The sequence below is a fragment of the Pongo pygmaeus genome, chromosome 10 (assembly GCF_028885625.2).
Source record: "Pongo pygmaeus isolate AG05252 chromosome 10, NHGRI_mPonPyg2-v2.0_pri, whole genome shotgun sequence".
NCBI lineage: Eukaryota > Metazoa > Chordata > Mammalia > Primates > Hominidae > Pongo > Pongo pygmaeus.
Window position 1 is genome coordinate 22,006,783 of NC_072383.2, and position 24,743 is coordinate 22,031,525.

The window sequence follows — 24,743 nt, forward strand, 5'->3', positions numbered from 1 at the left end:
TCTACCATGCCTGGCTAATCTTTTGTATATTTTGTAGAGGCAGGGTTTTGCCATGCTGCTTAGGCTGGTCTCCAACTCCTGGGCTCAAGTGATCTGGGTAATTCTATGTTTAATCATTTGAGGACTCTTATTTTGCAGTGCACAGTTAGACTTAACCATCTTCCCATATCAGCACGTGTAGACATACTTCCTGCTTCTTTTTTTTGTTGTTTTTTTGTTTTGTTGTTGTTTTTTTTTTTGAGATGAAGTCTCGCTCTGTCACCCAGGTTGGAGTGCAGTGGCACTATCTTGGCTTACTGCAACCTCTGCCTTCCGGGTTTGAGCAATTCTGCCTGAGCCTCCCAATTGGCTGGGATTACAGGTGCGCACCACCATGCCTGGCTAATTTTTGTATTTTCAGTAGAGACAGGGTTTCACCATGTTGGCCAGGCTGGTCTTGAACTCCTGGCCTCAAGTGATTCGCCCACCTTGGCCTTCCACAGTGTTGGGTTTACAGGTGTGAGCCACCTCGTCCAGCTCTTCTTCCTACCTCTTGAGCACTGGGTAGTAGTTCACGGTATGGAAATAGCATGGCTTATGTATCCAGCTCTATGTTGATGGACATTTGGGTTGTTTGAATTTTGGTATTTTAGGCGATGACACACATCCCTTTCTGAAGAGCCTTTGTGTGGTCTCTGTTCTTCGACCACCTACAAAATACTGCAGGTCTTTTTACTTGGTGGGATGTCTCTGCAGACCGAGTTCCTAGACAGGGCAAGGTGAGTGGTTGATCTGTCTTCCGGGCTTAGTTGTGGTCTGATTCTGACCCTGTTACCTTGTTCCACAGGGGACCAACAAGGCACCATGGTGCAGAAGGGACAACTCAGTGACGATGAGAAGTTCCTCTTTGTGGACAAAAACTTCATCAACAGCCCAGTGGCCCAGGCTGACTGGGCCGCCAAGAGACTCGTCTGGGTCCCCTCGGAGAAGCAGGGCTTTGAGGCAGCCAGCATTAAGGAGGAGAAGGGGGATGAGGTGGTTGTGGAGCTGGTGGAGAATGGCAAGAAGGTCATGGTTGGGAAAGATGACATCCAGAAGATGAACCCACCCAAGTTCTCCAAGGTGGAGGACATGGCAGAGCTGACGTGCCTCAACAAAGCCTCCGTGCTACACAATCTGAGGGAGCGGTACTTCTCAGGGCTAATATATGTGAGTATTGCAGGCAGCCAGGTACCTACTCCTGGCCTCATGAGGAAAGTAGGCATTAGAAATGTGTTGGGAGGGCTGGGCACAGTGGTTCATGCCTGTACTCCTAGCACTTTGGGAGGCTGAGGTGGGTGGATCACCTGAGGTCAGAAGTTCGAGACCACGCTGGCCAACATGGTGAAATGCCATCTCTACTAAAAATACAAAAAGTAGCCGAAGGTGGTGGTATGCACCTGTAATCCCAGCTACTGGGGAAGCTGGGGCAGAAGAACTGCTTGAACCCAGGAGGTGGAGGTGCAGTGAGCCAAGACTGTACCACTGCATTCCACCCTGGGTGACAGAATAAGACTCCGTCTCAAGAAAAAAAAAGGAAATGGGAGGCTGAAGATTTGATCGAGGGAGATTGCAAGATGAGGTGGAATCTTTCCAACGTGGGTTCACATCTCAGCCCTTGAAGAGGTTATTTCCCCTTTTGAAGCCTCGGTTTTCCTATCCATAAAATGGGAATAATCACCCTCATTACAGACAGGAGGTGTGACAATCCCATGTCATCACATATGCCAAGTGCCAAGACATATGATAAACTCTCAACAGATTTCATTGGCATCGTTCTCTGTCCTTCCTTCCTCTTGAAAATAAAGAAGAGCTCATAACCGCTTTGGAAAGGCTGGTTTTTCTTGGCAGCCAGGTGTGTAGGAGACATAAGGATGTGGCTAGGTTTTAGGGAGGTCTTCCTTGTCACAGAGGGGAATGTTCAGGTTGGTCCTAGGACTCTTTTAGGTAGACTTGCAGATCAGAGTGGACTAGAGATGGCACAATATGGTACCCACTGGCCACTTGTGGCTAACTAAATTTAGATTTAAATTAATTAAAAGAAACATTAGACCGGGTGTGGTGGCTCATACCTGTAATCCCAGCACTCTGGGAGGCCAAGGCGGGTAGATCACCTGAGGTCAGGAGTTTGAGACCAGCCTGGCCAACATGATGAAACCCCGTCTCTACTAAAAATACAAAAATTAGCCAGGCATGGTAATGCACATCTGTAATCCCAGCTACTTGAGAGGCGGAGGCAGGAGAATTGCTTGAACCCAGGAGGCAGAGGTTGCAGTGAGCTGAGATGGTGCCATTGTACTCCAGCCTGGGCAATAAGAGCGAAACTCCATCTCAAAAAAAAAAAAAAAAAAAATTAAAAACTTTATTGGCTGGGTGCATGGGCTCGCACCTGTAATCTCAGCACTTTGGGAGGCTGAGATGGGTGGATCACCTGAGGTCAGGAGCTCTAGACCAGGCTGGCCAACATGGTAAAACCCCGTCTGTACTAAAAATATAAAAATTAGCCAGGCGTGGTGGTGTGCGCCTGTAATCCCAACTACTTGGGAGGCTGAGGCAGGAGAATCGCTTGAACCCGGGAGACAGAGGCTGCAGTGAGCCAAGATCGCGTTATTGTACTCCAGCCTGGGCAATAAGAGCAAAACTTCATCTCTAAATAAATACATAAGTAAAAGAGATAAAAAATAACAAATTTATTTCTTTTGTTGTATTGGCCCTGGGTCAAGTAGTCAATAGCCACCTGTGGCTAGTGGCTGGTGTACTGGGTAGCATAAGTGCAGAATGTTCCCATTATCATAGAAAGTTCTGTTGGACTGCCTGGACTAGATGATTGGGCTTGGTGTGTGATGTTGTGGGTCATGGGTCACCAGACTGGTGCGCAGAGGTCACCCAACCCAGCCTACGTCTATCTCTTCTCTCTGAAAGGGCTTGCTCACCCTTGAGCAGGTTACCTCATGCTTCTGAAGCTTTGTTTCCTTTTCTGTAAAATGGATGCAAGAATAGTGCCAGCCTCTTGGGAGCCGGGCATAGTGGCTCATGCCTGTAATCCCAGCACTTTGAGAAACTGAGGCAGGTGGATCACTTGAGCCCAGGAGTTTGAGACCAGCCTGGGAAACACGACGAGACCCCATCTCTGCAAAAATTAATTAGCCAGGTGCAGTGGTGCGTACTCATAATCCCAGCTACTCAGGGAGGATGAGGCAGGAGGATCACTTGAGCCCAGGAGTTCAAGGCTGCAATGAGCTATGATTGTGCCACTGCACTCTAGCCTGGGTGACAGAGCGAGACCTTGTATGTTTTAAAAAAAAAAATAGTACCAGCTTCATGGAGTGGGTTACTCTAAATAGAAAGCACTTAATACACTTCCTGCTACATGTTAAGTGTAGGCACTGAAAATGTTAAGTGTTATTAGATTGGTTTTTGCTGTGGTTATGATCAGTTTTGATTTTACTAGTAAGATGTTCTTCTTCCATCACTTGGCATCCTTCTGTCCCTTTGGTCCTGGTCTGTACATTTTGCCAAATGAAAATTACAAAAAGCCCCTTGTCATCTCTAAAAATGTCCTGCACATTTTTTTCCTAATTAGGAAACTAAGACACGTTCACTACGGAACACTTGGAGAATTCAGAAAGCATAGTGAACACAAAACAGAAAAATTAGTCCTTAACCAGAGATGCGGTGCGTTCTTTGTCTCTTTGTGAGCATGGTATCTGTTTACATATTTAAAAGCCTGTTGGGCACACAGTTTAGTGACTTGCTCTTTTTTCCATTTGGAAATGCTCAGTGTTGGCTTGTGTAATGTATCTCAGGCAGCCCCAAAGATACCCCTCGTAAGGGGTAGTATAGAATCTGTCATGGGGATAGGCCATTTTTCCACTGTTCTTATAGATATTTCAGAAGGGGTTAGAGTGGCTTTTCAAAGAGCCAAATGCTAAGTAAGAGTGAGCAACTGAGCAACTCATAACTTTTTTTTTTTTTCTTTTTGAGATGGGGACTTACTCTGTCATTGAGGCTGGAGTGCAGTGGTTCCATCATAGCTCACTACAGCTTCCAAGTCCTGGGTTCAAGTGATCCTCTCACCTCAGCCTCCTGAGTAGCTGTGGACCTCAGGCGTGCACCACCACACCTGGCTAATTTTTAAAAAAAACTTTTGTAGAGACTGGGATCTCACTATATTACCCAGGCTGGTCTCAAACTCCTGGCCTCAAGCCATCTCCTGCCTTGAGTTTTCATGGCGCTGGGATTATAGGAGTGAGCCACTATGCCTGACCGTAACTATTAAATATGTCCTCCAATCCAAGTGCTGTACCTGGACACATTTTATTTTATTTAATACAACATCCCCTGAGTTAAAAATGTTTGCCCCTTTTAGGGAAGGAAGCTGAGGTGCAGTGTTGCAAAATGTATCTTTACTTTCTTAAGTAGGGGATGTCTCTTATCTGTGGCACTGTTTGTATGGAAATATTATTGATCTGGGGCTGTTCGTATGTTGGACATTTTCTTTTTCTTTCTTCTTTTTTTTTTTTTGAGATGGAATTTCACTTTTGTTGCTCAGGCTGGAGTGAAGTGGAGCAATCTTGGCTCATTGCAACCTCCACCTCCTGGGTTGACGTGATTCTCCTGCTTCAGCCTCCCGAGTAGCTGGGATTGCAGGGATGTGCCACCATGCCTCGCTGATTTTTGTATTTTTAGTAGAGACGGGTTTCACCATGTTGGCTAGGCTGGTCTCCAACTCTTGACCTCAGGTGATCCACTTGCCTCAGCCTCCCAAAGTGCTGGGATCACAGGCCTGAGCCACCATGCCCAGCCAGTATGTTGGATATTTCTAAAGAGGCCCGTCTGTAGGGAGCTAGAGGGAAAATTGGACTCTTTGGGGCCCAGGTCTTCCATCTAAGATGTATCGTCACCATCTAGGGAGTTTCAGGACAGGCCTGTGTATTCATCTCACCTGCTGTCCTCAAATAGAAATCAGAAAAAAAAAAAAAAAATAAGGGGCGTATGAAGGTCCTGAGACCCAAAATATCTTCTGACAGCAGATTAAAAATAAATGAATCAAAGCTTCAAATTCCTGCTATGCTTCTCTGGACAGATTAGATTAAAATCCTTTCAGCCTTGTGATGATGGCCCCGCTCTTCTCTTGTTCCTTTCTGGTCAGTTTAATTGCTTAATAGAAACTGTTGTCATGACAGAGAAAATAAAGAAGGAAAGGGGTTGGGGTGGGGGAGCACAGTGAGTTACTCTCCCAGCCCATAATAGCAGCATGCGTGACTCTTGTTAACAGGCGGGTAGTGAGGTGAGGCCAGGTCCGTGGTCTGGCATGCATGACTTTGCCCTCTGTGATGAAGATAAACTTTCTCCTCTGTTCTGCAAGGCTCGCCTCAAATGATGCGCCTTTGAGAAGGTTATGGCAGACCTCTTGTGCTCTTGGATCTAGAAGAGTCTATAGAAGCCAGAGGAGCTTGTCTCCTTATCTTAGAGATGCAGGTTCTGGGCTCAGCAATGTCTAGCAATCTACCTAAACCGCTGAAGACTTGTAGCATACCTGGCGGGGAGCATAGCTTTGATGCCTGGTCCTAAGGGTCTCTTGGTCTTCTGAATGCTGTCTTTTGGCTGAGTTTGTCTGCCTCGAGTGAGTTCGTTCCTTTCCTTTTCTTTTTTTTTCTTTTCTTTTCTTCCTTCCTTCCTTCCTTCCTTCCTTCCTTCCTTCCTTCCTTCCTTCCTTCCTTCCTTCCTTCCTTCCTCCCTTCTTTCTTTCTTTCTTTTCTTCCTTTCTTTCTATTTCAGTCTGTCTTCTTTTTTCTTTTTCTTTCTTTTGAGATGGGGTCTTACTTTGTTGCCCAGGCTGGAGTACAGTGGCATGATCTCAGCTCACTGCAACCTCTGCCTCCTGGGACTCAAGGGATCCTATCTCAGTCTCCTGAGTAGCTGGGACTACAGGCACGTAGCACCACGCCCGGCTAATTTTTTTTTGTTTTTGATAGAGGTGGGGTCACACCGTATTGCCCAAACAGATCTCGAACTCCTGAGCTCAAGCAATCCGCCCCCATTTGGCCTCCCAAAGTGTTAGGATTACAGGCATGAGATCGTGCCGCTGCACTCCAGCCTGGGTGACAGAGTGAGACTCCGTCTCAAAAAAACAAACAAACAAAAAAAAGGATGAGGATGCTGAGGCTTAGATGTGCTCAGTCCCATCACTGGAAAGTGGGCAGAGCTGGGATTCAGACAAGGTCTGTGTGAGTCCAGGGCCAGGGTGAATACCTATGATTAGTAGCAAAGAGCTCTTGGGGTAATAAGCTTAGAGCAGGAGGTGATGGTCATGGGCTGGAGCAGGAGGGAACAGTGCCAGAGGCCTTGTTAGCTTTGAGGTAGACAAGATTTAAGTGCAGAGCAAGAAGGAATTGAACCTTTTATTATGATTCTTTGAGCACCTAACTAGATGCTAGACTAATGATTACAACCTGCTAACACAGAGGAGTGATTTTTGTTTTTAAATTGAGTTAACTTAATATATCAAAAAAGGAAAGAAATCTGTTTCTGGCATTGCTGGAAAAAGCAGAGGACCTGACACTGCAGAATGCAGGGTGCGAGGTAGCAGTCCCTGTGAGATGGGCTTTTATGCTCTCTGCTTTTCCACAGACCCCACCACTCCCTGTCGTCTCCCAGGCCCTGGTAGCCATTGACCGTGGCACCTCTTTTGTTCACTCACACATGCCCTGCTTCACTCATGCCTTACCTGCTTTGTCTCTGTAGACAGTGGGACCCTCTACCCTAGACCAAACCTCTGGGGTTGGGAAAATCATGATCCAGAGCCAAGGTGGATGGGCCTCCTTGCTCATTGGAACTCCAAGCCCAAGTCCCCGACCCATGAACCCCAAAGGACATTTTTCCAGTTCTGGTTCTGCTTCTGGAATGCCCCAGGGGGTCAGGAGAAGCCCTCCTTCCAAACTTTAGCAGGTTACAATTTTTCCGTCTTAGAGACCTGGCCTAGCAATCTTAGCCCACTCTGGAAGTAGTGTCCTCCCAGGGACACAAGGAACAAGCAGATTGTGAACAGAGGCCTCCTGGGTGCCAGCCAGTGCACTGGTCCCTAGAGGGTAGAAAGACACTATAACTGGAAGCTGCCCTTTGTTAAGCCCCAGGAATTAGCCCTTCTGATCTTTTTTTTTTTTTTTTTTTTTAAGCTGGAGTCTCGCTCTGTCACCCAGGCTGGAGTGCAGTGGTGCAATCTTGGCTCACTGCAACCTCCATTTCCTGAGTTCAAGCGATTCTCCTGCCTCAGCCTCCCGGTAGCTGGGATTACAGGCGCATGCCACCATGCCTAGCTAATTTTTGTGTTTTTAGTAGAGAAGGGTTTTCACCATGTTGGCCAGGTTGGTCTTGAACTCCTGAACTCAGATGATCCTCCCACCTCCGCCTCCCAACGTGCTGGGATTATAGGCATGAGCCACTGTACCCAGCCTTCTGATCTTTCAAGTCATTATTGCTTGAAAGAACCTCCTCCAGTAACACAAGGATAATCTATGCAAAGACTGGAGGCAAACATGATTCACAGGTTCATGTATGTACACACACACACACACACACACAACAAACATAAGAAAAAGTCACTCCTTGTATGTTTTGCAGTATGATTTTCTTCCACTTAACCCTACCTTATAGTTTTTTCTTTCTGTTCATAACTATCTAGTCAGACTTAAAATACGTTTTTGAATAGGTAAGACATGCAAATATGAAATAAAATAGTATATAAGGGAATATAGAACTTCCCCCTTCATTCCTATTCCTCGCCCTTCCAGTTCCCCTTCTTAGAGACACTGTGGTTGCTGGTTACATATGTAGCCCTCCAGTCGTGTTATTTATTTATTTATATTATTTTTCGAGTTGGAGTCTCACTCTGTCACCCAGACTGGAGTGCAGTGGCATGATCTTGGCTCACTGCAACAGCCCCCTCCCAGGTTCAAGCAATTCTCCTCCCTCAGCCTCCCAAGTAGCTGGGACTACAGGCTTGCACCACCATGCCCAGCTAATTTTTGTATTTTTAGTAGAGAGGGGGTTTTGCCATGTTGGCCAGGCTGGTCTTGATCTCCTGACCTCAGGTGATCCACCTGCCTCAGCCTGCCAAAGTGCTGGGATTGCAGGCTTAAGCCACTGTGACCAGCCTATTGCTTTTTTTGTGATGAAGTCTCACTCTGTCACCCAGGCTGGAGTGCAATGGTGCGATCTCGGCTCCTACAACCTATGCCTTCTGGATTCAAGCGATCCTCCTGCCCCAGCCTCCTGAGTAGCTGGGATTACAGGTGTGCACCACCACACCCAGCTAATTTTTGTATTTTTTGTAAAGATGGGTTTTTGCCATGTTAGCCAGGCTGGTCTTGAACTCCTGACCTAAAGTGATCCACCCACCTCAGCCTCCCAAAGTGCTACAATTACAGGTGTGAGCTGCTCCATCCAGCCTCCAGTGCTGTTTTATACATATGCAGCCACATAGAGAGCCCCTCCTGCACCCTTCCAAAATGGCAGCACAGGCCACGGCTGTTGTGTATCTCAATCTTTGCATCTGACTGTGTATTTTGGCCATTCATCCATAGTAGTAGAGGGCCACTGCACAGTCTTCTGCTATAGGGATGAACCGTAATGATTAAGCCTGTCTGCTATTGACAGGTATTTAGGTTGTTTCTAGTCTTTTTGGTCTTAAAAGCAAGGCTGCAGCAAAAACACGTGCTTGGTGGACCACATCTGTCTCTAGGTTGGGTATTTAGAAAGCCGTGATTTTGCACTGCAGCGTCATAAAGAAGGTGTGATTATCCATCACTTTATTGAGGAAGCTCAGGTGTAGGTCTGTATGCACAAGTCAGACAGGTGATAAGGCAAAGCCAACACTCTGCCCAGGCCTGTGTGTGTGTGTTTTGTTTTTTTTGTTTTGTTTTGTTCTGTTTTTTTTGAGACCGAGTCTCCCTCTATCGCCCAGGCTGGAGTGGAGTGGCACAATCTCAGCTCACTGCAACCTCTGCCACCTGAGTTCAAGCAGTTCTCCTGCCTCAGCCTCCCGAGTAGCTGGGACTACAGGCACACGCCACCATACCTTGCTAATTTTTGTATTTTTAGTAGTGATGAGGTTTCACTGTGTTGGCCGGGCTGGTCTCGAACTCCTGACCTCAGGTGATCCACTCACCTTGGCCTCCCAAAGTGCCGGGATTACAGGTGTGAGCCACTGAACCTGGCCAGCCCTGTGTGTCTGAAAGCCAGTGTTCCTTCCACTTCCCTCCCTTCCTTCCCTGTTCCTCATTTCTGCTGCAGGCCCTGGGAGCACCCCCTGGTCAGGGCTCTGTGGCTGACCACATAAAGCGTCAGAGAAAAACTGGAGCTGCTTCCTAATATGGTCACAAGAGGGAAATCCTGGGCCTGCAGCTGGGACTTGCTGGTGGCACAGGGCCCATGAGATGACGGCTGGGACACAGGAGGCTGGGATGTTGAAACCTCTGAATTTAACCAGCTAGAGAGGGGCTCATGGGGCCAGAGAGGCAGAAACACAGCCAACTATGGTTGGGCTGGGTCGAGGTGAAGGAGAAGTGGCTGAACAATGTGGGAGGAAGAGCCAGAAGCTGAAGCCCCACGGCCCTGCCGTGAGATGTGCGGCTGCCTGCACCAGTCTTACCTTCACTCCATCGTCATACCCTGGCTTGCTTAGAAAGCTTTTACAGAACTCAGCAGATTCAGATCTACCTGGAAGTATGGATTAAGTGCTTGCTGTGTGCATGGCACTGGGAGAGATGTCCCAAACAAAGAGGATGAAAGTCATATTCCTCTTTCAGAAGCTGGTGATGGAGTTGAAAAGGCAGTGTGGTCCTTCCTTCTTTTTAAAAATTCATTTTATTCTTTTTTTTTTTTTCTTTGAGAGAGTCTCACTCTGTCACCCAGGCTGGAGTGTGGTGGCATGATCTCGGCTCACATAACCTCTGCCTCCTTGGTTCAGGTGACTCTCCTGCCTCAGCCTCCTGAGTAGCTGGGATTACAGGCATACGCCACCACACCCAGCTAATTTTTGTATTTTTAGTAAAGACGGGGTTTTGCCATGTTAGCCAGGCTGGTCTCAAACTCCTGACCTCAAGTGATCTGACCTCCTTGACTTCCCAAACTGCTGGCATTAAAGGTGTGAGCCACCATGCCCGGCCTCTTCCTTCTTTTTAAAAATTCATTTTTTTCTTTTCTTTTCTTTCTTTTTCTTTCCTTCCTTCCTTCCTTCCTTCTTCTTTTTATTTATTTTTTTTTTATTTTTTTTATTTTTTTTATTTTTATTTAGAGTCTCACTCTGTTGCCCAGGCTGGAGTGCAGCACCATGATCTCAGCTCACTATAACCTCCACCTCCTGGGTTCAAGTGATTCTCCTACCTCAGCCTCCCAACTAGCTGGGATTACAGGCGCCTGCCATCGCGCCTGGCTGATTTTTGTATTTTTAGTAGAGATAGGGTTTTGCCATGTTGTCCAGGCTGGTCTCGAACTCCTAACCTCAAGTGATCTGACCTCCTTGGCCACCCAAAGTGCTGGGATTACAGCTGACTGAGTGTCTACTCCGTGCCTGGTGCTGTGCGTGGTGCAGGACATACAGTAGTGTGGGGGTCACACTCCAGGAGGTGATATTTAGGCAGAGCTCTAAAAGAGGAGAGGGAACCAGCTGTGCAAAGATGAGGGGAAAAGTGTTCCAAGTGGAGGGAACAGCGTATTGAAGGCTCTAAGGTGGCAAGACTTTCCCTCTCATGAAATGAAGGGAGCATAGTAAGAGTCACTAAATAACATTGATTGAGCACCTACTACATACCAGCCACCATGCTAAGTGCTTTTGGAGCATTATCTCACAGCACACCTGTGAAGGGCTTGTTAGTATGCATCCCTGTTTTGTAGATGAGGATAAGTGAGACTCAGAGAGGTTAAGGGACTTGCCCAGGGTCACACAGTGAAGAAGTAGCAGAGTAAAGGTTCAAATTCAAGTACCCCATACCCAGTTCTGAGCCCTTAGCCACTGCCCTTTACTGCCTCCAGGTCAAGGGCTTGAGTGAGGACGGGTTGGGCTGTAAATGATACCTACATTCAAAAGGGGCGTGGCAGTGGACATGGCCCCAGAGGAGCTGGAGATGGAGTCGAGGCCTGAAGGAGGGTGGGGCTTGATTGACCCTTGTTCAGGTGACCACGGACGGGCGCTTTTCTTTGGGAGGCTTGTCCTGGGGACAGGGGACACCGATTGAACAGGACATAGCACCTGGCCTGGCTCAATGCAGTCCACTGAGTACCTACTGCTGCAGTGCAAGGCCCCCAGGTCACAGAGGTGAAGTCAGGCTGTCCCTGCTCCCAGGAAGCTGTATCATTAATTTATTCCCCTGGTATGTATTTAGAAAGCATTTAGTTAGCACCTATTCTATACCAAGACCTGTGCTGGGACTGAAGAGGAGAAAGAGGGGGTTCCCCAGCCTCAAGGCACTTGCAGCTGGTGTTTGCAGGATGGGTGGGAGGGTCCTGGGTGATGAAATGGGGAAGAGGGGTATCCAGGCAGGCAGCCCCCCACTCCCAGCCCCACCAGGCTGGATGTTGCTCCTGGGCCCTGCTTACCTCTCACCCTTGCTCTGCTTCTCCATTTCGGTCCAATGGAGCTGCTTATACCAAGCTGCTTGTAGTTCACCCCCATGGACCCCGTGTCCTGTTTTTCTGCCCATGTCCCTGCTTTGTCCTGAGCTGGTTAACACCTTGTTGTCCTTTAAGACTCAGCGCAGGGAATACCTCCCCACCTGGAGGTTTCCCTGACCACCCCCACCGTGGGTTAGGGCCTTCCCTTCCTTGTTCCTATCATTCTCTGTTCTTATGATGTGTTTTAATGTACTTGTCTCCCCCTCTGATCTAAGTTCTTTAAGGGCAGAAGCTATCATTGATTTCTTTATCTCCAGCCTCTGACATAGATGTGGTATATAGTAGGTGCTCAGTAAATGGTTGATGGCTATTTAGACAGGCATATGCTGACTCATTCATGTTCCTTTTAGTAGATGGTGAGAACCTCTGTCTCCATGAATCCTGTTTCTTTTCTTTTCTTTTTTTTTTTTTTTTGAGATGGGGTCTCCCTCTGTCACCCAGGCTGGAGTGCAATGGCACCACCTTGGCTCACTACAACCTCCCTCCACCTCCCAGGTTCAAGTGATTCTCCTGCCTCAGCCTGCCCAGTAGCTGGGACTACAGGCATGTGCCACCATTCCCTGCTAATTTGTTGTATTTTTGGTAGAGACAGGGTCTCACTGTGTTGCCTAGGTTGGTCTTGAACTCCTGAGTGTGAGTAATCTGCCCTCCTTGGCCTCCCAAAGTGCTGGGATCATAGGTGTGAACCACTGCGCCCAGCAATCCTGTACCTTCAAAGAATATCATTCCTCTGCAGCACCCCCAGACATTACATACCATTGTCCCTTAGCAGACTGAGCCCTGGAAGGACCTTCCCACTCTCTCTTTTTCTTTTTTTTTTTTTTTGAGACAAGGTCTCACCGTGTCACCCCAGGCTGGAGTGCATGGCACAATCACGGCTCACTGCAACCTCAACCTCCCAGGCTTAAGCAAACCTCCCACCTCAGCCTCCCAAGTAGCTGGGACTACAGGCAAGTGCCACCATGCCCAGCTAATTTTTAAATTTATTGTATAGATGGGGTCTCACTGTGTTGCCCAGGCTGGTCTCAGACTTCTGGGCTCAAGCGATCTTCCTGCCTTGACCTCCCAAAGTGCTGGGATTACAGGTGTGAGCCACCACACCTGGCCAGACTTTCCCACTCTCTAATTGGCTCCAGCCCTTGACTAAAAGCCCCTTGAGGGCTGGGACCCTGTGTTTTTTTTTTAATGTTCTAATGTAGTCCCAAAACGTTTTGCATGGCATCTGGGACATACAGAATGAATGAATGAAGGAATGAATGCAGGAAGGAAGGAATGAATGAATGAACGAATGAATGAACAATCAATAGTTTCTGTTTCTGTTGGATGGGCCTAGGCTGGATAGCATAATGGACCATGCTCATACCTGGGGGTGGGCCAGCCTGGGCTTGGTGCTGCCAGGATCTTCTTTGGTGACCTCGGTCAAGTCACTTAACCCTCTGTTGCTTGGTTCACTCTAGTTGTAACTGAGAGGTGGATCTGTGGTTCTCCCTAAGTCACTTGCAGGGAAGAGGATATGCTTTATGGCCATCAGAATCTTGGGCAGTACTGATGTTTATCGTTTGGGAAAAGCAGTTCCTGTGAGACGGGTTGCAGCCTGTCTCCTGAACTGTGACCTCAACCATGGGAAAATCTAGTATCCAGTAAGGAAAAATCATGACGATAGTGCCTTACCACGTACGGCATGGCGGGACTCACCTTGTGCCTTGACTCCTCCGTCCCTGATCTGATTATTTTCAGATGCTCCTATTCACCCAGTAGGACAGGACTGCTATTTTTTAAATGGTAAAGTGCATATAACGTAAAATTTACCATTTTAAACATTTTAAAGAAAACAGTGCCATGAAGTGCATTCACAATGTTGTACAGCCATCAATTTCAAGACAGGGTCTTGCTCTGTCACCCAGGGGCTAGAGTGCAATGGTACAATCATAGCTCACTATAACTTTGAGCTCCTGGGATCAGGCAATCCTCCTGACTCAGGCTCCCAAGTAGCTGGGACTACAGGTGATCACCACCATGGCCAGCTATTTTTTTTTTTTTTTTTTTTTTTTTTTTTTTTTTTGGAGAGAGGGGGTCTGGCTGTTGTTGCCTGGGCTGGTCTCGAACTCTTAGCCTGAAGCAATCCTCCCACCTTGGCCTCCCAAAGTGCTGGGATTACAAGCATGAGCCACTACACTCGGCCCCAGAGCATTTTTATAGCCCCAAAAGGAAACCCTATACCCGTGAGCAGTTCCTCCTCATTTCCCCCCTCTCTCCAGCCCCTGGGAACCGTGAGTCTGTTTTCTGTCTCCGTGGCTTTGCCTACTCTAGACACCTCATATAAATGAGATGATACAGGAAGTGACCTTTCGTGTCTGGCTTCTTTCACTAGGCGTATTTTCAAGCTTCATCCACATTGGAGAGCTGGTGTCAGTGTTTGTCTCTGTTTTCCAGATGGGGAAGGTATTAATGGTCACGAGCAGGTGCTCTGGGGTAACCAGGAGTTCTAGTTCCCAACTTCCCTCCAGCTGTGTAACCTGGTGACAACCTCACCACGCCTCACTTTGCCCTCCTGTCAAACAGGCAGTGGGGAAATCACTGTTACTGAGTAGTTGTGAAGATTCCATAAGGAGATGCCTCTGCCATCTTCCAGAGACTGAGTCACTGGGGTTTCTTCTTAGATATGGACATTGGAAGGTCCCAGAAAGAGATCAGAGGGTGGTGGGAGGAGAGAGAGGTTGGAGGATTATTACCTTTTCCTCCCTCCCTCCTGGACCACAGTTTTGGCAGTTGTGTTGCTATATGGCTGCGGATCCCTCTGGACAGCCCCTTTTTAGGGGTGCGTGGCTTTCTATGTCTCCAATGTTCAGTTAATGACATTCCCTCTCTGGCTGGGTGCGGTGGCTCCCACCTGTAATCCCAGCACTTTGGGAAGCTGAGACTGGCGCATCGCCTGAGCTCAGGAGTTCAAGACCAGCCTGGGCAATATAGTGAAACCCTGTCTCTACAAAAAATAAAATGAAATAAAAATTACCTGGGCATGGTTGTGCACACCTGTGGTACCACCTACTTGAGAGGCTGAGACGAGAGCATCACTTAAGCCCAGAAACTCAAGGTTGTAGTGAGCCAAGATCACCCCACTACACTGCAGCCTGGGCGACAGAGCAAGACCCTGTCTCAAAAAAAAAAAAAAAAAAAAAAAAAAAGGTAAACAACATTCTCTTCTGTTCTTGCTCTTCAGACTTAACTGCTCCCGTCACTGGTTGGGTTTCTTTAATTCTGCACACATATCTGTAAGCAGTCTCTTTATTAAATGTTCCTGAGTTAATATCCTAAGTGCGCTGTTCATTTTCTGTGCCACCTGTTAAATGATGAGCATTTAATACGATTGTGAACATCCAAAAAAATCCTGTGTAGTGCTTAGTTTGGTGCCCAACACATAGTAAGTGCTCAATGAACAGTGGCTGTTATTTAAGCCAGCGAGGTCCAGGGAGGTAAAGTGGCAGCTCGGAGGAGTGGAGCTGAGATTTGAACCCAGAGCTCTTCAAAACTCCACAGTTGGGCCAGGTGCAATGGCTCACACCAATAATCCCAGTGCTTTGGGAGGCTGAAATGGGAGAATTGCTTGAGCCCAGGAATTTGAGACCAGCCTGAGCAACACAGTGAAACCCACGTCTCTACAGAAAATACAAACATCAGCCAGGCCTGGTGGCACCCGCCTGTAGTCCTGGCTACTCGGGAGGCTGAGGTAGGAGGATCACCTGAGTCCAGAAAGGTCAAGGTTGCAGTGAGTCATGTTCACACCACTGCACTCCAGCCTAGGTGACAGAGTGAGGCCCCATCTCAAAACAAACACAAAACCCCCCAACAGTTGCAAAATATAACATAGGCAGCCTGGAAACCCACTCTCGCCCTTTCTCCTCTTGCCCCATACGTGGAATATCAGTGAGGCCTAGGATTTCCACTAAGACTCCAAGCTCCAGTTTCCCCATCTCTAAAATGAGAATACTGAGTGCTTCTGTGCGATCTGTCTTCCCTGGAGGAGGTCTGAAAGTAAGCTGGGTTCTCTGTCTGCAGACGTACTCTGGCCTCTTCTGCGTGGTGGTCAACCCCTATAAACACCTGCCCATCTACTCGGAGAAGATCGTTGACATGTACAAGGGCAAGAAGAGGCACGAGATGCCGCCTCACATCTACGCCATCGCAGACACGGCCTACCAGAGCATGCTTCAAGGTGACTGAACTCAGTGAGGGCTGCACAGGGCCAGCTCCAGGGAGCCCCTCCTGTCCTGCTTGTCTGCAGTTCTTGCCAGGAATGGGGAGTTTGGCAGGTGGTGTGAGGGACCAGGAGTTACTGTGGCTGAAAAAGGGAAAAAGCAAAAGGAACATCTGTGTTTGCAGCCTGGGAGGGTGAGGGAGAGCCAAGAGCTTGGGCAAATACGGGCATGGGCCCGCTCCAGCTCCAGCTCCGGGGTTCGCTGCCCAAGGGCCCTGCTGGGCCAGCTGTCTGCAAAGGATGGGAAGAGGGTGGGGAACAGCCCTGGGGCTGAGCCATTGTGGTCTGCGTTGACACCTACCTGTCCCTCAACCCCTGTGGGACTGTGGGTAAATATCTTTTCCTCTTCAGCCTCAGTTTCCTCATTTGTCAAAAGGGGTGATAGTCTCTATCTTGTAGCTTCTTGTGAAGATTGTTAATGCTGGTTTTTCCAAACTTAAGACTTGTGCCTATTACTTTCATGTTTATATGTTATTATTTTTACTATTGTTTTATTATTTTTGAGACAGGGTCTCACTTTCTCACCCAGGCTGAAGTGCAGTGGTGCGATCTCGGCTCCCTGCAACCTCCGCCTCCTGGGCTCAAGCAATTCTCCTGCCTCAGCCTCCCAAGTAGCTGGGACTATAGGTGTGGACTGCCATGTCAAGCTAATTAGAAAAAGGTGTTGTTTTTTTTTTTTTGGAAGTGACAGGATCTTGCTATACTGGTTGGTTTCAAACTCTTGGCCTCAGGCCATCCTCCCACTTTGGCCTCCCAAAGTTCTGGGATTATAGGCATGAGCCACTGCACCCAGGCCTTCTCACCCTCTATTTAGAACACTTTGGAGCCCCTGAAATAGCCACCCCCAAGTCAAACAGAGGGACTAGGCAGTTAATACAAACAAGTGTACCAGGTCAGGCAAAGAGTACAAGAAACTTGAAAACTCACACCCACTCTGAAAGGGCACCGACAGGTGGGAACCCAGGGATCTGAGTTGGGAGTTGAGAGGATCCCAATTCTGGAAGTTCTTGAGGCAGGAATCCAGGTGTGCCTGAGAGATGCCACGACCCCGCCCCCAAGGTAGAGGGACTCAGGTATAAGTGCCCCGACTTTCTGACAGTTAGCCAGACTCCACAGGTAGGACCAGAACCTTGGCCCCTCTAGGCAGGGCCTGCCGTTACCTCCAAAGACCAGCAGGTGGAGCCTTGCAAGGACAATCTTGGAGCTGTAATCTCAGGTTGTAAAGTGACGGCTCCTGGAGTTAGGTATCTGTCTTTGTATTAAACACACAAACACACACATTCTTTATGGTCTCCCTTGATGGAAGAGTATTTACAAAGTGGTTCGTGTACATCTTTGGGAAGCTGAGCATCACAGACTTCAGTGTTCCTGTCATTTGGGGTGCTTTCGGTTGCAAGTAAGATAACAACTAACTAAAGTGGCTTAACCAGTAGGAGTTCATTGCCTCACATAACAGGAAGTCTAGTGGCTGATTTCAGGGTTGACTTCCTTGGGATTTTTCTCAGCTTCTTCCTCATGGTCACAAAGTGGTAGCCATAGTTCCAGATATCACGTTTTCATGTGATAATATCCAAAAGCATGAAGGAAGTGGAGGGTAAGGTTCTTTTCCTGTGTCTCTCTCTTTTTTTTTTTTTTTTTTTAAGTCAGGTAGAGACTTGGTCATATGCTAACGCCTAAAGCAATCACTGGCAAAGGGGATTGGAGTGTTTATGATTTGTTTGAACCATTACTGGTTCTTTTTTTTTTTTTTTTTTTGCTTTTTTGAGACAGGGTCTCACTCTGTTGCCCAGGCTGGAATGCAGTGGTATGATCTCAGCTCACTGCAACCTCTGCCTCCCAAGTTCAAGTGATTCTCCCAACTCAGCCACCAGAGTAGCTGGGATTACAGGTGTGCGCCACCACGCCTGGCTAAGTTTTTGTATTTTTAGTCAAGACCGGGTTTCACCATGTTGGCCAGGCTGGTCTCGAACTCCTGACTTCAAGTTATCCACCCGCCTTGGCCTCCCAAAGTGTTGGGATTACAGGCATAAGCCACCATACCCAGCAATTCCTGGTTCTTTTCTGGAGCTGAGGTCCTACTAAGCACATTTTAATCTAAATACCAAAAAGAAATAAAATTCTGTTAGCAAAGGAGAAGGATGGGTAAGTATTTCTACAGTGCTCTGAAAAAATTTATTTGTAACTTTAAAAAGTCTTTAATATTGTATTTAAAGAACTTGCTGGCACCTATGATTCTATCGTCCAAAACTCATCACCATTAACATTTTGTTATGTGACCTTTCATTACACTAACTGAGCTAAATGGCATGAAATGAAGGAAATTTTTACTATCTGAAGATAATTCGTTCCAGAAAAAGATCACTTAGAACAGAGACCAAAGTTTCACTGTAGAATAGTATGTGTGCGGAGGAGGGAAAGAGAGTGGGCAAAATATTTGACTGAGCTTGAAAAATGACATTGCAGGCCGGGCACAGTGGCTCATGCCTGTATTCCTGGCACTTTGGGAAGCCCAGATGGGTGGATTGCTCGAGGTCATGAGTTCGAGACCAGCCTGGGCAATATGGCAAAAGCTTGTCTCTACAAAAAATACAAAAATTACTTTGGTGTGGTACCACATACCTGTAGTCCCACTTCTTGGGAGGCTGAGGTGGGAGGATTGCTTGAGACCAGGAAGTGGAGGTTGCAGTGAGCCGAGATCACGCCACTGCATTCCAGCCTGGGCGAGAGAGCCAGACCTTGTCTCAAAAGAAAAGAAAAGAAAAATGACATTGCAAATTATAAAAATAGGTTAATTTCATCTTACATGTAATAAAAATTTTATTTTAATTACAAGTAGGTGCTAATTTGTAGATTCAGTATAAAATGAATTAAGAGTGGATTTGGTTTTTTTTCCGTAACTTTTTTTGGGGTGAGGGGCAAAATCATGTGAGAGCGTAAAACGACATTCTTCATGTCATGCTTGACTTCCGCAGCCCGAGCTAAAGAGGACCATTTTTACAGATTTATTTCATGGGTCACCAGTTTTCCTAAGAGCTTCTTTTACTTTGGTGTTTAAGTCTCTCAAAGCCCCTGTGGTCTTAGTGTTCATTCAGCTGTGAATTGCCTTGAATCTTTTTCTTTCTTTTATCTTTCCTTTTTTTTTTTTTTTTTTATGGAGCTTCCCTCTTGTTGCCCAGGCTGGAGTGCAATGGCGTGATCTCAGCTCACTGCAACCTCTGCCTCCTGGGTTCAAGTGATTCTACTGCCTCAGCCTCCCAAGTAGCTGGGATTACAGGCATGCACCCACACCCGGCTAATTTTGTATTTTTAGTAGAGACGAGGTTTCACCATGTTAGCCAGGATGGTCTTGATCTCCTGACCTTGTGATCTTCCCACCTCAGCTTCCCAAAATGCTGGGATTACAGGCATGCACCACCACACCCGGCTAATTTGGTATTTTTAGTAGAGATGGGGTTTCACCATGTTAACCAGAATGGTCTCGATCTCCTGACCTTGTGATCTCCCACCTTGGCCTCCCAAAGTGCTGGGATTACAGGCATGCACCATCACGCCCAGCTAATTTTGTATATTTAGTAGAGACGGGGCTTCACCATGTTGGTCAGGCTGGTCTTGAACCCCTGGCCTCAGGTGATCCGCCCACCTCGGCCTCCCAAAGTGGTGGGATTACAGGCGTGTACCACCGCGCTCGGCTCCTGAATCTTTTTTTGGCCCTTCCAAGGCCACTGACTTTGCTAGTCACTGCACCTTATTTCGTAGAGCTGCCACTTGGTTTTGTGTTCATATCATGATGGTGGATATTGACACCCAGTAATTGGCAAGGTGAAGCCATTTAATTGTAGGTGGTGGAGAAGGAGGTTTCGGTGGAGTTTGATCGCTCATGTAGTCATCAAAGAATATTTTTGTGTTGTGGGGACTTTTGCTTTCCTAGACCAGCAGTCCTCAACCTTTTTGACACCAGGGACCAGTTTCATAGAAGTCAGTTTTTCCATAGACCACAGGGGAGAGATGGTTCGGGATGATTCAAGTGTATTACATTTTTTGTGCACTTTATTTCTATGATTACATTGTCATATATAATGAAATAATTATACAACTCACCATAATGTAGAATCAGTGGGAGCCCTGAGCTTGTTTTCGTGCAACTAGACAGCCCTATATGGGGGTAAGGGGAGACAGTGACAGATCATCAGACATTAGATTCTCATAAGGAGCACACAGCCTGGATCCCTCATGTGTACACTTCACAGTAGGGTTCGTGGTTCTATAAGAATCTAATGCCGCCTCTGATCTGACAGGAGGCAGAGCTCAGGCAGTAATTGGAGTGATAGGTAGTGGCTGTAAATACAGATGAAGCCCACTACTCACCTCCTGCTGTGCAGTACCAGTCAGTAGTCCAGTGGTTTGAGATGCCTGCCCTAGACCACCTCTTAACTGTGGGGCAATGTTGTAATTGACAAGGACACCCTGTGTTCATACATTTGATTCCTCGTGGGCTCTAGGTTTTAACACGAAGTTACATAGTCAGCTCTCTGAAACTACTTAGAAATGCTCACTTGACACGTAGTAAGCTCCAATAGGAAATGACAATCATGATTGAGCATATCGGCATGTCTCCAGTCCTAGCATTTTGGGAGGCCGAGGCAGGAGGATCAGTTGAGGCCAGGAGTTACAGACCAGCCTGAGCAACATAGTGAGCTCTTGTCTCCACAAAAAAATAATTAGCTGGCCACAGTGCATGAGTTTGTAGTCCTAGCTACTCTGGAGGCTGAGGCAGGAGGATGGCTTGAGCCCAGGACTTCAAGAATGCAGTGTGCTATGATCGTGCTATGGTATGTACTCCAGCCTTGGCAACAGAGTAAGACCCTGTCACAAAAGAAAGAAAGAAAGAAAGAAAATGAAAACCGTGAGTATGCACATCCATAAAAGATAAACTCTTTACTTAATTTAAATGTTAACCAACACCTGCTATGCACTTGTGTATTTTGGCATGACCTGTGCTTTCTGGCAAATCATTGATGGTGGACTCCAAAAATAAAAAGAATTGGGCCAGGCGTGGTGGCTCACGCCTGTAATCCCAGCACTTTGGGAGGCCAAGGTGGGCGGATCACGAGGTCAGGAGATCGAGACCATCCTGGCTAACACGGTGAATCTCCATCGCTACTAAAAAGACAAAAAAGTTAGCCGGGCGTGGTGGCAGGCACCTGTAGTCCCAGCTACTCGTGGTGGCTGAGGCAGGAGAATGGCATGAACCCGGGAGGCGGAGCTTGCAGTGAGCCGAGATCGCACCACTGCACTCTAGCCTGGGCAACAGAGCAAGACTCTGTCTCAAAAAAATAAATAAATAAAAAATAAAAAAAATCTCAAAAATCATGGAGAAAAATTTAAGCTTGGGAAGAATTCTGCTCATCTGCTTAACTTTTCCCCCCATTCCTAAGTAGGAAATTGGTTTTTGTGAAGAAACATGTAGGCCCAGTGTGTTGACTCCATTGATAAATGGCACTATCTCATTCTGTTAAGTCACTGGGCTGGGATCCACACTAAGCTTACCGTGAAGGTGGAGAGGGAAAGCTAGCACACGTGGCTTCTTCCTTGAGTTCTTCATGGAAAAGATGGGGTGTGAAAAGGTGGGATTGAGGAGGGATGGGTAACACATGTGCACTGAATATAAGATGAAGCATTGCATTTGTGTCACATGGACAGTAAGTTCCTGAGGACCTATAAACTCCATCCTTCTCTGCATGTTCATCATTGTATCTCCAGCACATTTTCTGGTGCCTGGCACATAGTAGCTGCTCAGTTAGTATTTGTTGAATGAATGAATTATTAGAGTTATAGAAAAGAACCTACCAGGGTCAGGATGGATGGGGTGGGTTATTTGAGAGAGGTGGGGCTTTATAAGCCTCGAAGAATGGTTTGCTAAGGTGAGAGAAAGAGGACAGAGATGGCTTTCTAGCCAAGAATAATAAAAGCATAAATGTAGGGTGAGAATGGGTATGATGAGTGTGGGAGGAGCTAGTTTAGAGGGGCTGACTAGTATACTGTGGCAGGGAGCTCAGAGCCAGAGCTCAGCCCTTTGCTGCCTCACAGGAGTTGGGAAAATGGGAGGGACTTTCTTAGAGATACTTTACAACATGGCCCCCTCCCAAATGGAAGCCAAGCCCCTTGAGGGTATGGGGAAGAGAAGCTGATATTTAAAATATGTATCTTATATCTGCATATGCATAAATTATGTCATGTTTATTTTTTAAATTCCACCCCTCCCTTTTTTTTTGAGGCAGAGTCTCGCTTTGCCACCCAGGCTGGAGTGTAGTGGCACGATCTCAGCTCAGTGGTATGATTTTGGCTTACTGCAACCTCTGTCTCCTGGGTTCAAGTGATTCTTGTGCCTCAGCCTCCCGAGTAGCTGGGATTACAGGCACACACCACCATTCCTGGCTAATTTTTGTATTTTTAGTAGAGACGGGGTTTTGCCATGTTGGCCAGGCTGGTTTCGAACTCCTGACCTCAGGTGATCTGCCCACCTTGACCTCCCAAAGTGCTGAGATTACAGGCATGAGCCACTGCGCCCAGCCGTAGTTTGTTTTTGGAAAAATGATACACACAAATTCAAAAGGTGAACTTCTCCCTTCAACCCTTGTGCATTAGACCCTTAGCTTCCCTCCCAAGAGACAACTATGGTTTCTAGTGTATGAGGTTTTCTCCTAGAGATATTTTTGCAAGTATAAGCAGATAGGTATCTATTTTCTTCCCTAAGGTTTCCCTACAAATACTAGCATTCCATAAATATACAGTTCTATATTTTGCCAGAGGGTGTTACATATCAGTGCACGTAGGAATTCCTTGTTCCCTTTTTTAAAAAATTGGTTTTTATTTTTGTTAAAAGTATTCACACAGATAGCTTAGAGTCAAGTAATTTTTGAAGGCTTGTTAAGAAAAATAGCCATCCTCTGCTACTTCTCAACTCCTTTAATTGATTTTTTTTTGTATTTACCACTATATCTCTAAAAACAACACTTGTTCATAGTGCTGCTATCTTATTTGTTTTCAATTTTAGGTATCATCTATTGACTTTCCTCTAAGAAAGATGAAATTTAGCTCATTCACTCCTTGGATTTGCCCCTACTTCCTCATTCCAACACACATGCCTCATCTCAGAGTCCCAATATAATTTTATCTTAGTTTTGACAAACTCAGTGTTCAGAGTTTCCATTATTATGACTATGTAATGCTATATAGAGTTTACATTATTATGATTATGTAGATGTTATTTGAATCTGCGCTGCACTGCTTTGTGACTACTTTTCTTTTTTCTGTATGACTTTTCTTTTTCCTGGAGTTAGCAATTGCCTTTTTTTTCCTCCCAACCTTGTTTTCCGTGTACTTAACCACCAAGTCTGCCCCAAATCCTCCTTCTAAATGTGTTAATCTCCTTTTAATATGTCCAGACATGTATTGGGGATCATATTGATATCATCTCCTTGAAGGTGATCTCTACTATAGCCTTCTGATCTGCCCTGGCTTTCTCTATAGCTAGTAGCTGTCATATAGGATCTTTTTCACCATCCTTGAAATTCCCTGTAATGCTTTCATAGTGGATTCCTTGTTTCCCAGCTTTCACGTCTTCCTCTTTCTTGCTTTACTCTCCTACTGAAATCAAGCACTTTGTCCAGTAGCTTCTCAAGAAAGAATGTATGTGATCTTGAGGCATTGAGAACTTCCATATCTGAGAGGCTTGATGCTTCTCTAACACTTAAAGGATAGTTTTTCTGGGTTTAAAATTTCAGACAAGAAAGTTGTTTTCAGAAAGTTATAAATAACTTTCTTGCCTGAGCTTTTTAAGGCATTTGTGTTGTTCCCTTCTAGTTTCAGTTTTGAGAACCAATCTGATTCGTGTGTGTGTGTTTGTGAGTGTGTTTTTGTGTGTGTGATTATATTCACCTTCCTGGCTGAAAATATTCGTGATCCTTTGTACATGACCAGTTTTTGTTTTTCCTCCTTCTCTAGAAGCTTTTAGACTGTCTTTGTCCCCCTATTCGTGATGATGGGACTTGCTATGAGTCCATTTTTGTTCGTTATGCTGGACACTTAGTGGCCCAATTAATCTATAAACTTGTGTCCACAAATTCTGGGAAATTTTGCACATTATTTCCTTGATGCTCTCTTTCTCCCTGTGTTCTCTGTTTCTTTTTCCTAGAAGTCTTTTTATTTCCATAATGGAACTCCTAGACCAATCCTATAATTTTAATCTCTTTTTCTTGTCATTTTCTTCACTTTAATGTTTTTAATTGTATTTTCTGGGCACTTACCTCAACTTTTTCCCCTAACCCTTCCATTGTGTTTTAAATTTCTGGTATATATTTTATTAAATTCCAAAAATTCTATTTTATTTTTAAATGTTTCTTTCATATGACATTCTTTTTCTGTGGATGCACTATCCTGTTTCTCAAAGGATATTTAATGCAGAGTCTATTTCCTCCAAGATACATATTTTCCTATTTGTTTTAACTTCTGTCTGTCATATTAGTAGATTTCTTCAGACATCTTGGGATTCTTGGCTATCCATTCATCTTGGATGCTTTAGTGCATGGGATACCAAATTGTTGATGGAAGCTCAGTGCTTGTAGGATGGGCTTGCTGATGTGCTTGGCTATAATATGAAAGCACTGGGCTACCCCATTAGGACACTTCTGATTTGTCTTTCAGTCTTTTGTTCATGGGCTAATCTGATTCTTCAGAGAAGGTTTGTAGAAAAATCTTCTGCCTGGAGGTTAAAGATTTGTCTAGCATCATTTTGAGG

General features: G+C 46.2%; 1 protein-coding gene across 1 annotated transcript in view; it reads left to right on the forward strand.

Moving 5' to 3' along the window:
• The first annotated feature begins 843 nt into the window (after positions 1-843).
• The window catches only part of LOC129009332 (myosin-11-like), a 144,667-nt gene continuing 120,767 nt past the window's right edge, over positions 844-24,743 (forward strand). Inside the window, 2 exon segments of the mRNA XM_054442080.2 lie at positions 844-1,188; positions 15,748-15,904. Of these exon segments, the coding sequence (XP_054298055.1) occupies positions 844-1,188; positions 15,748-15,904 (502 nt within the window).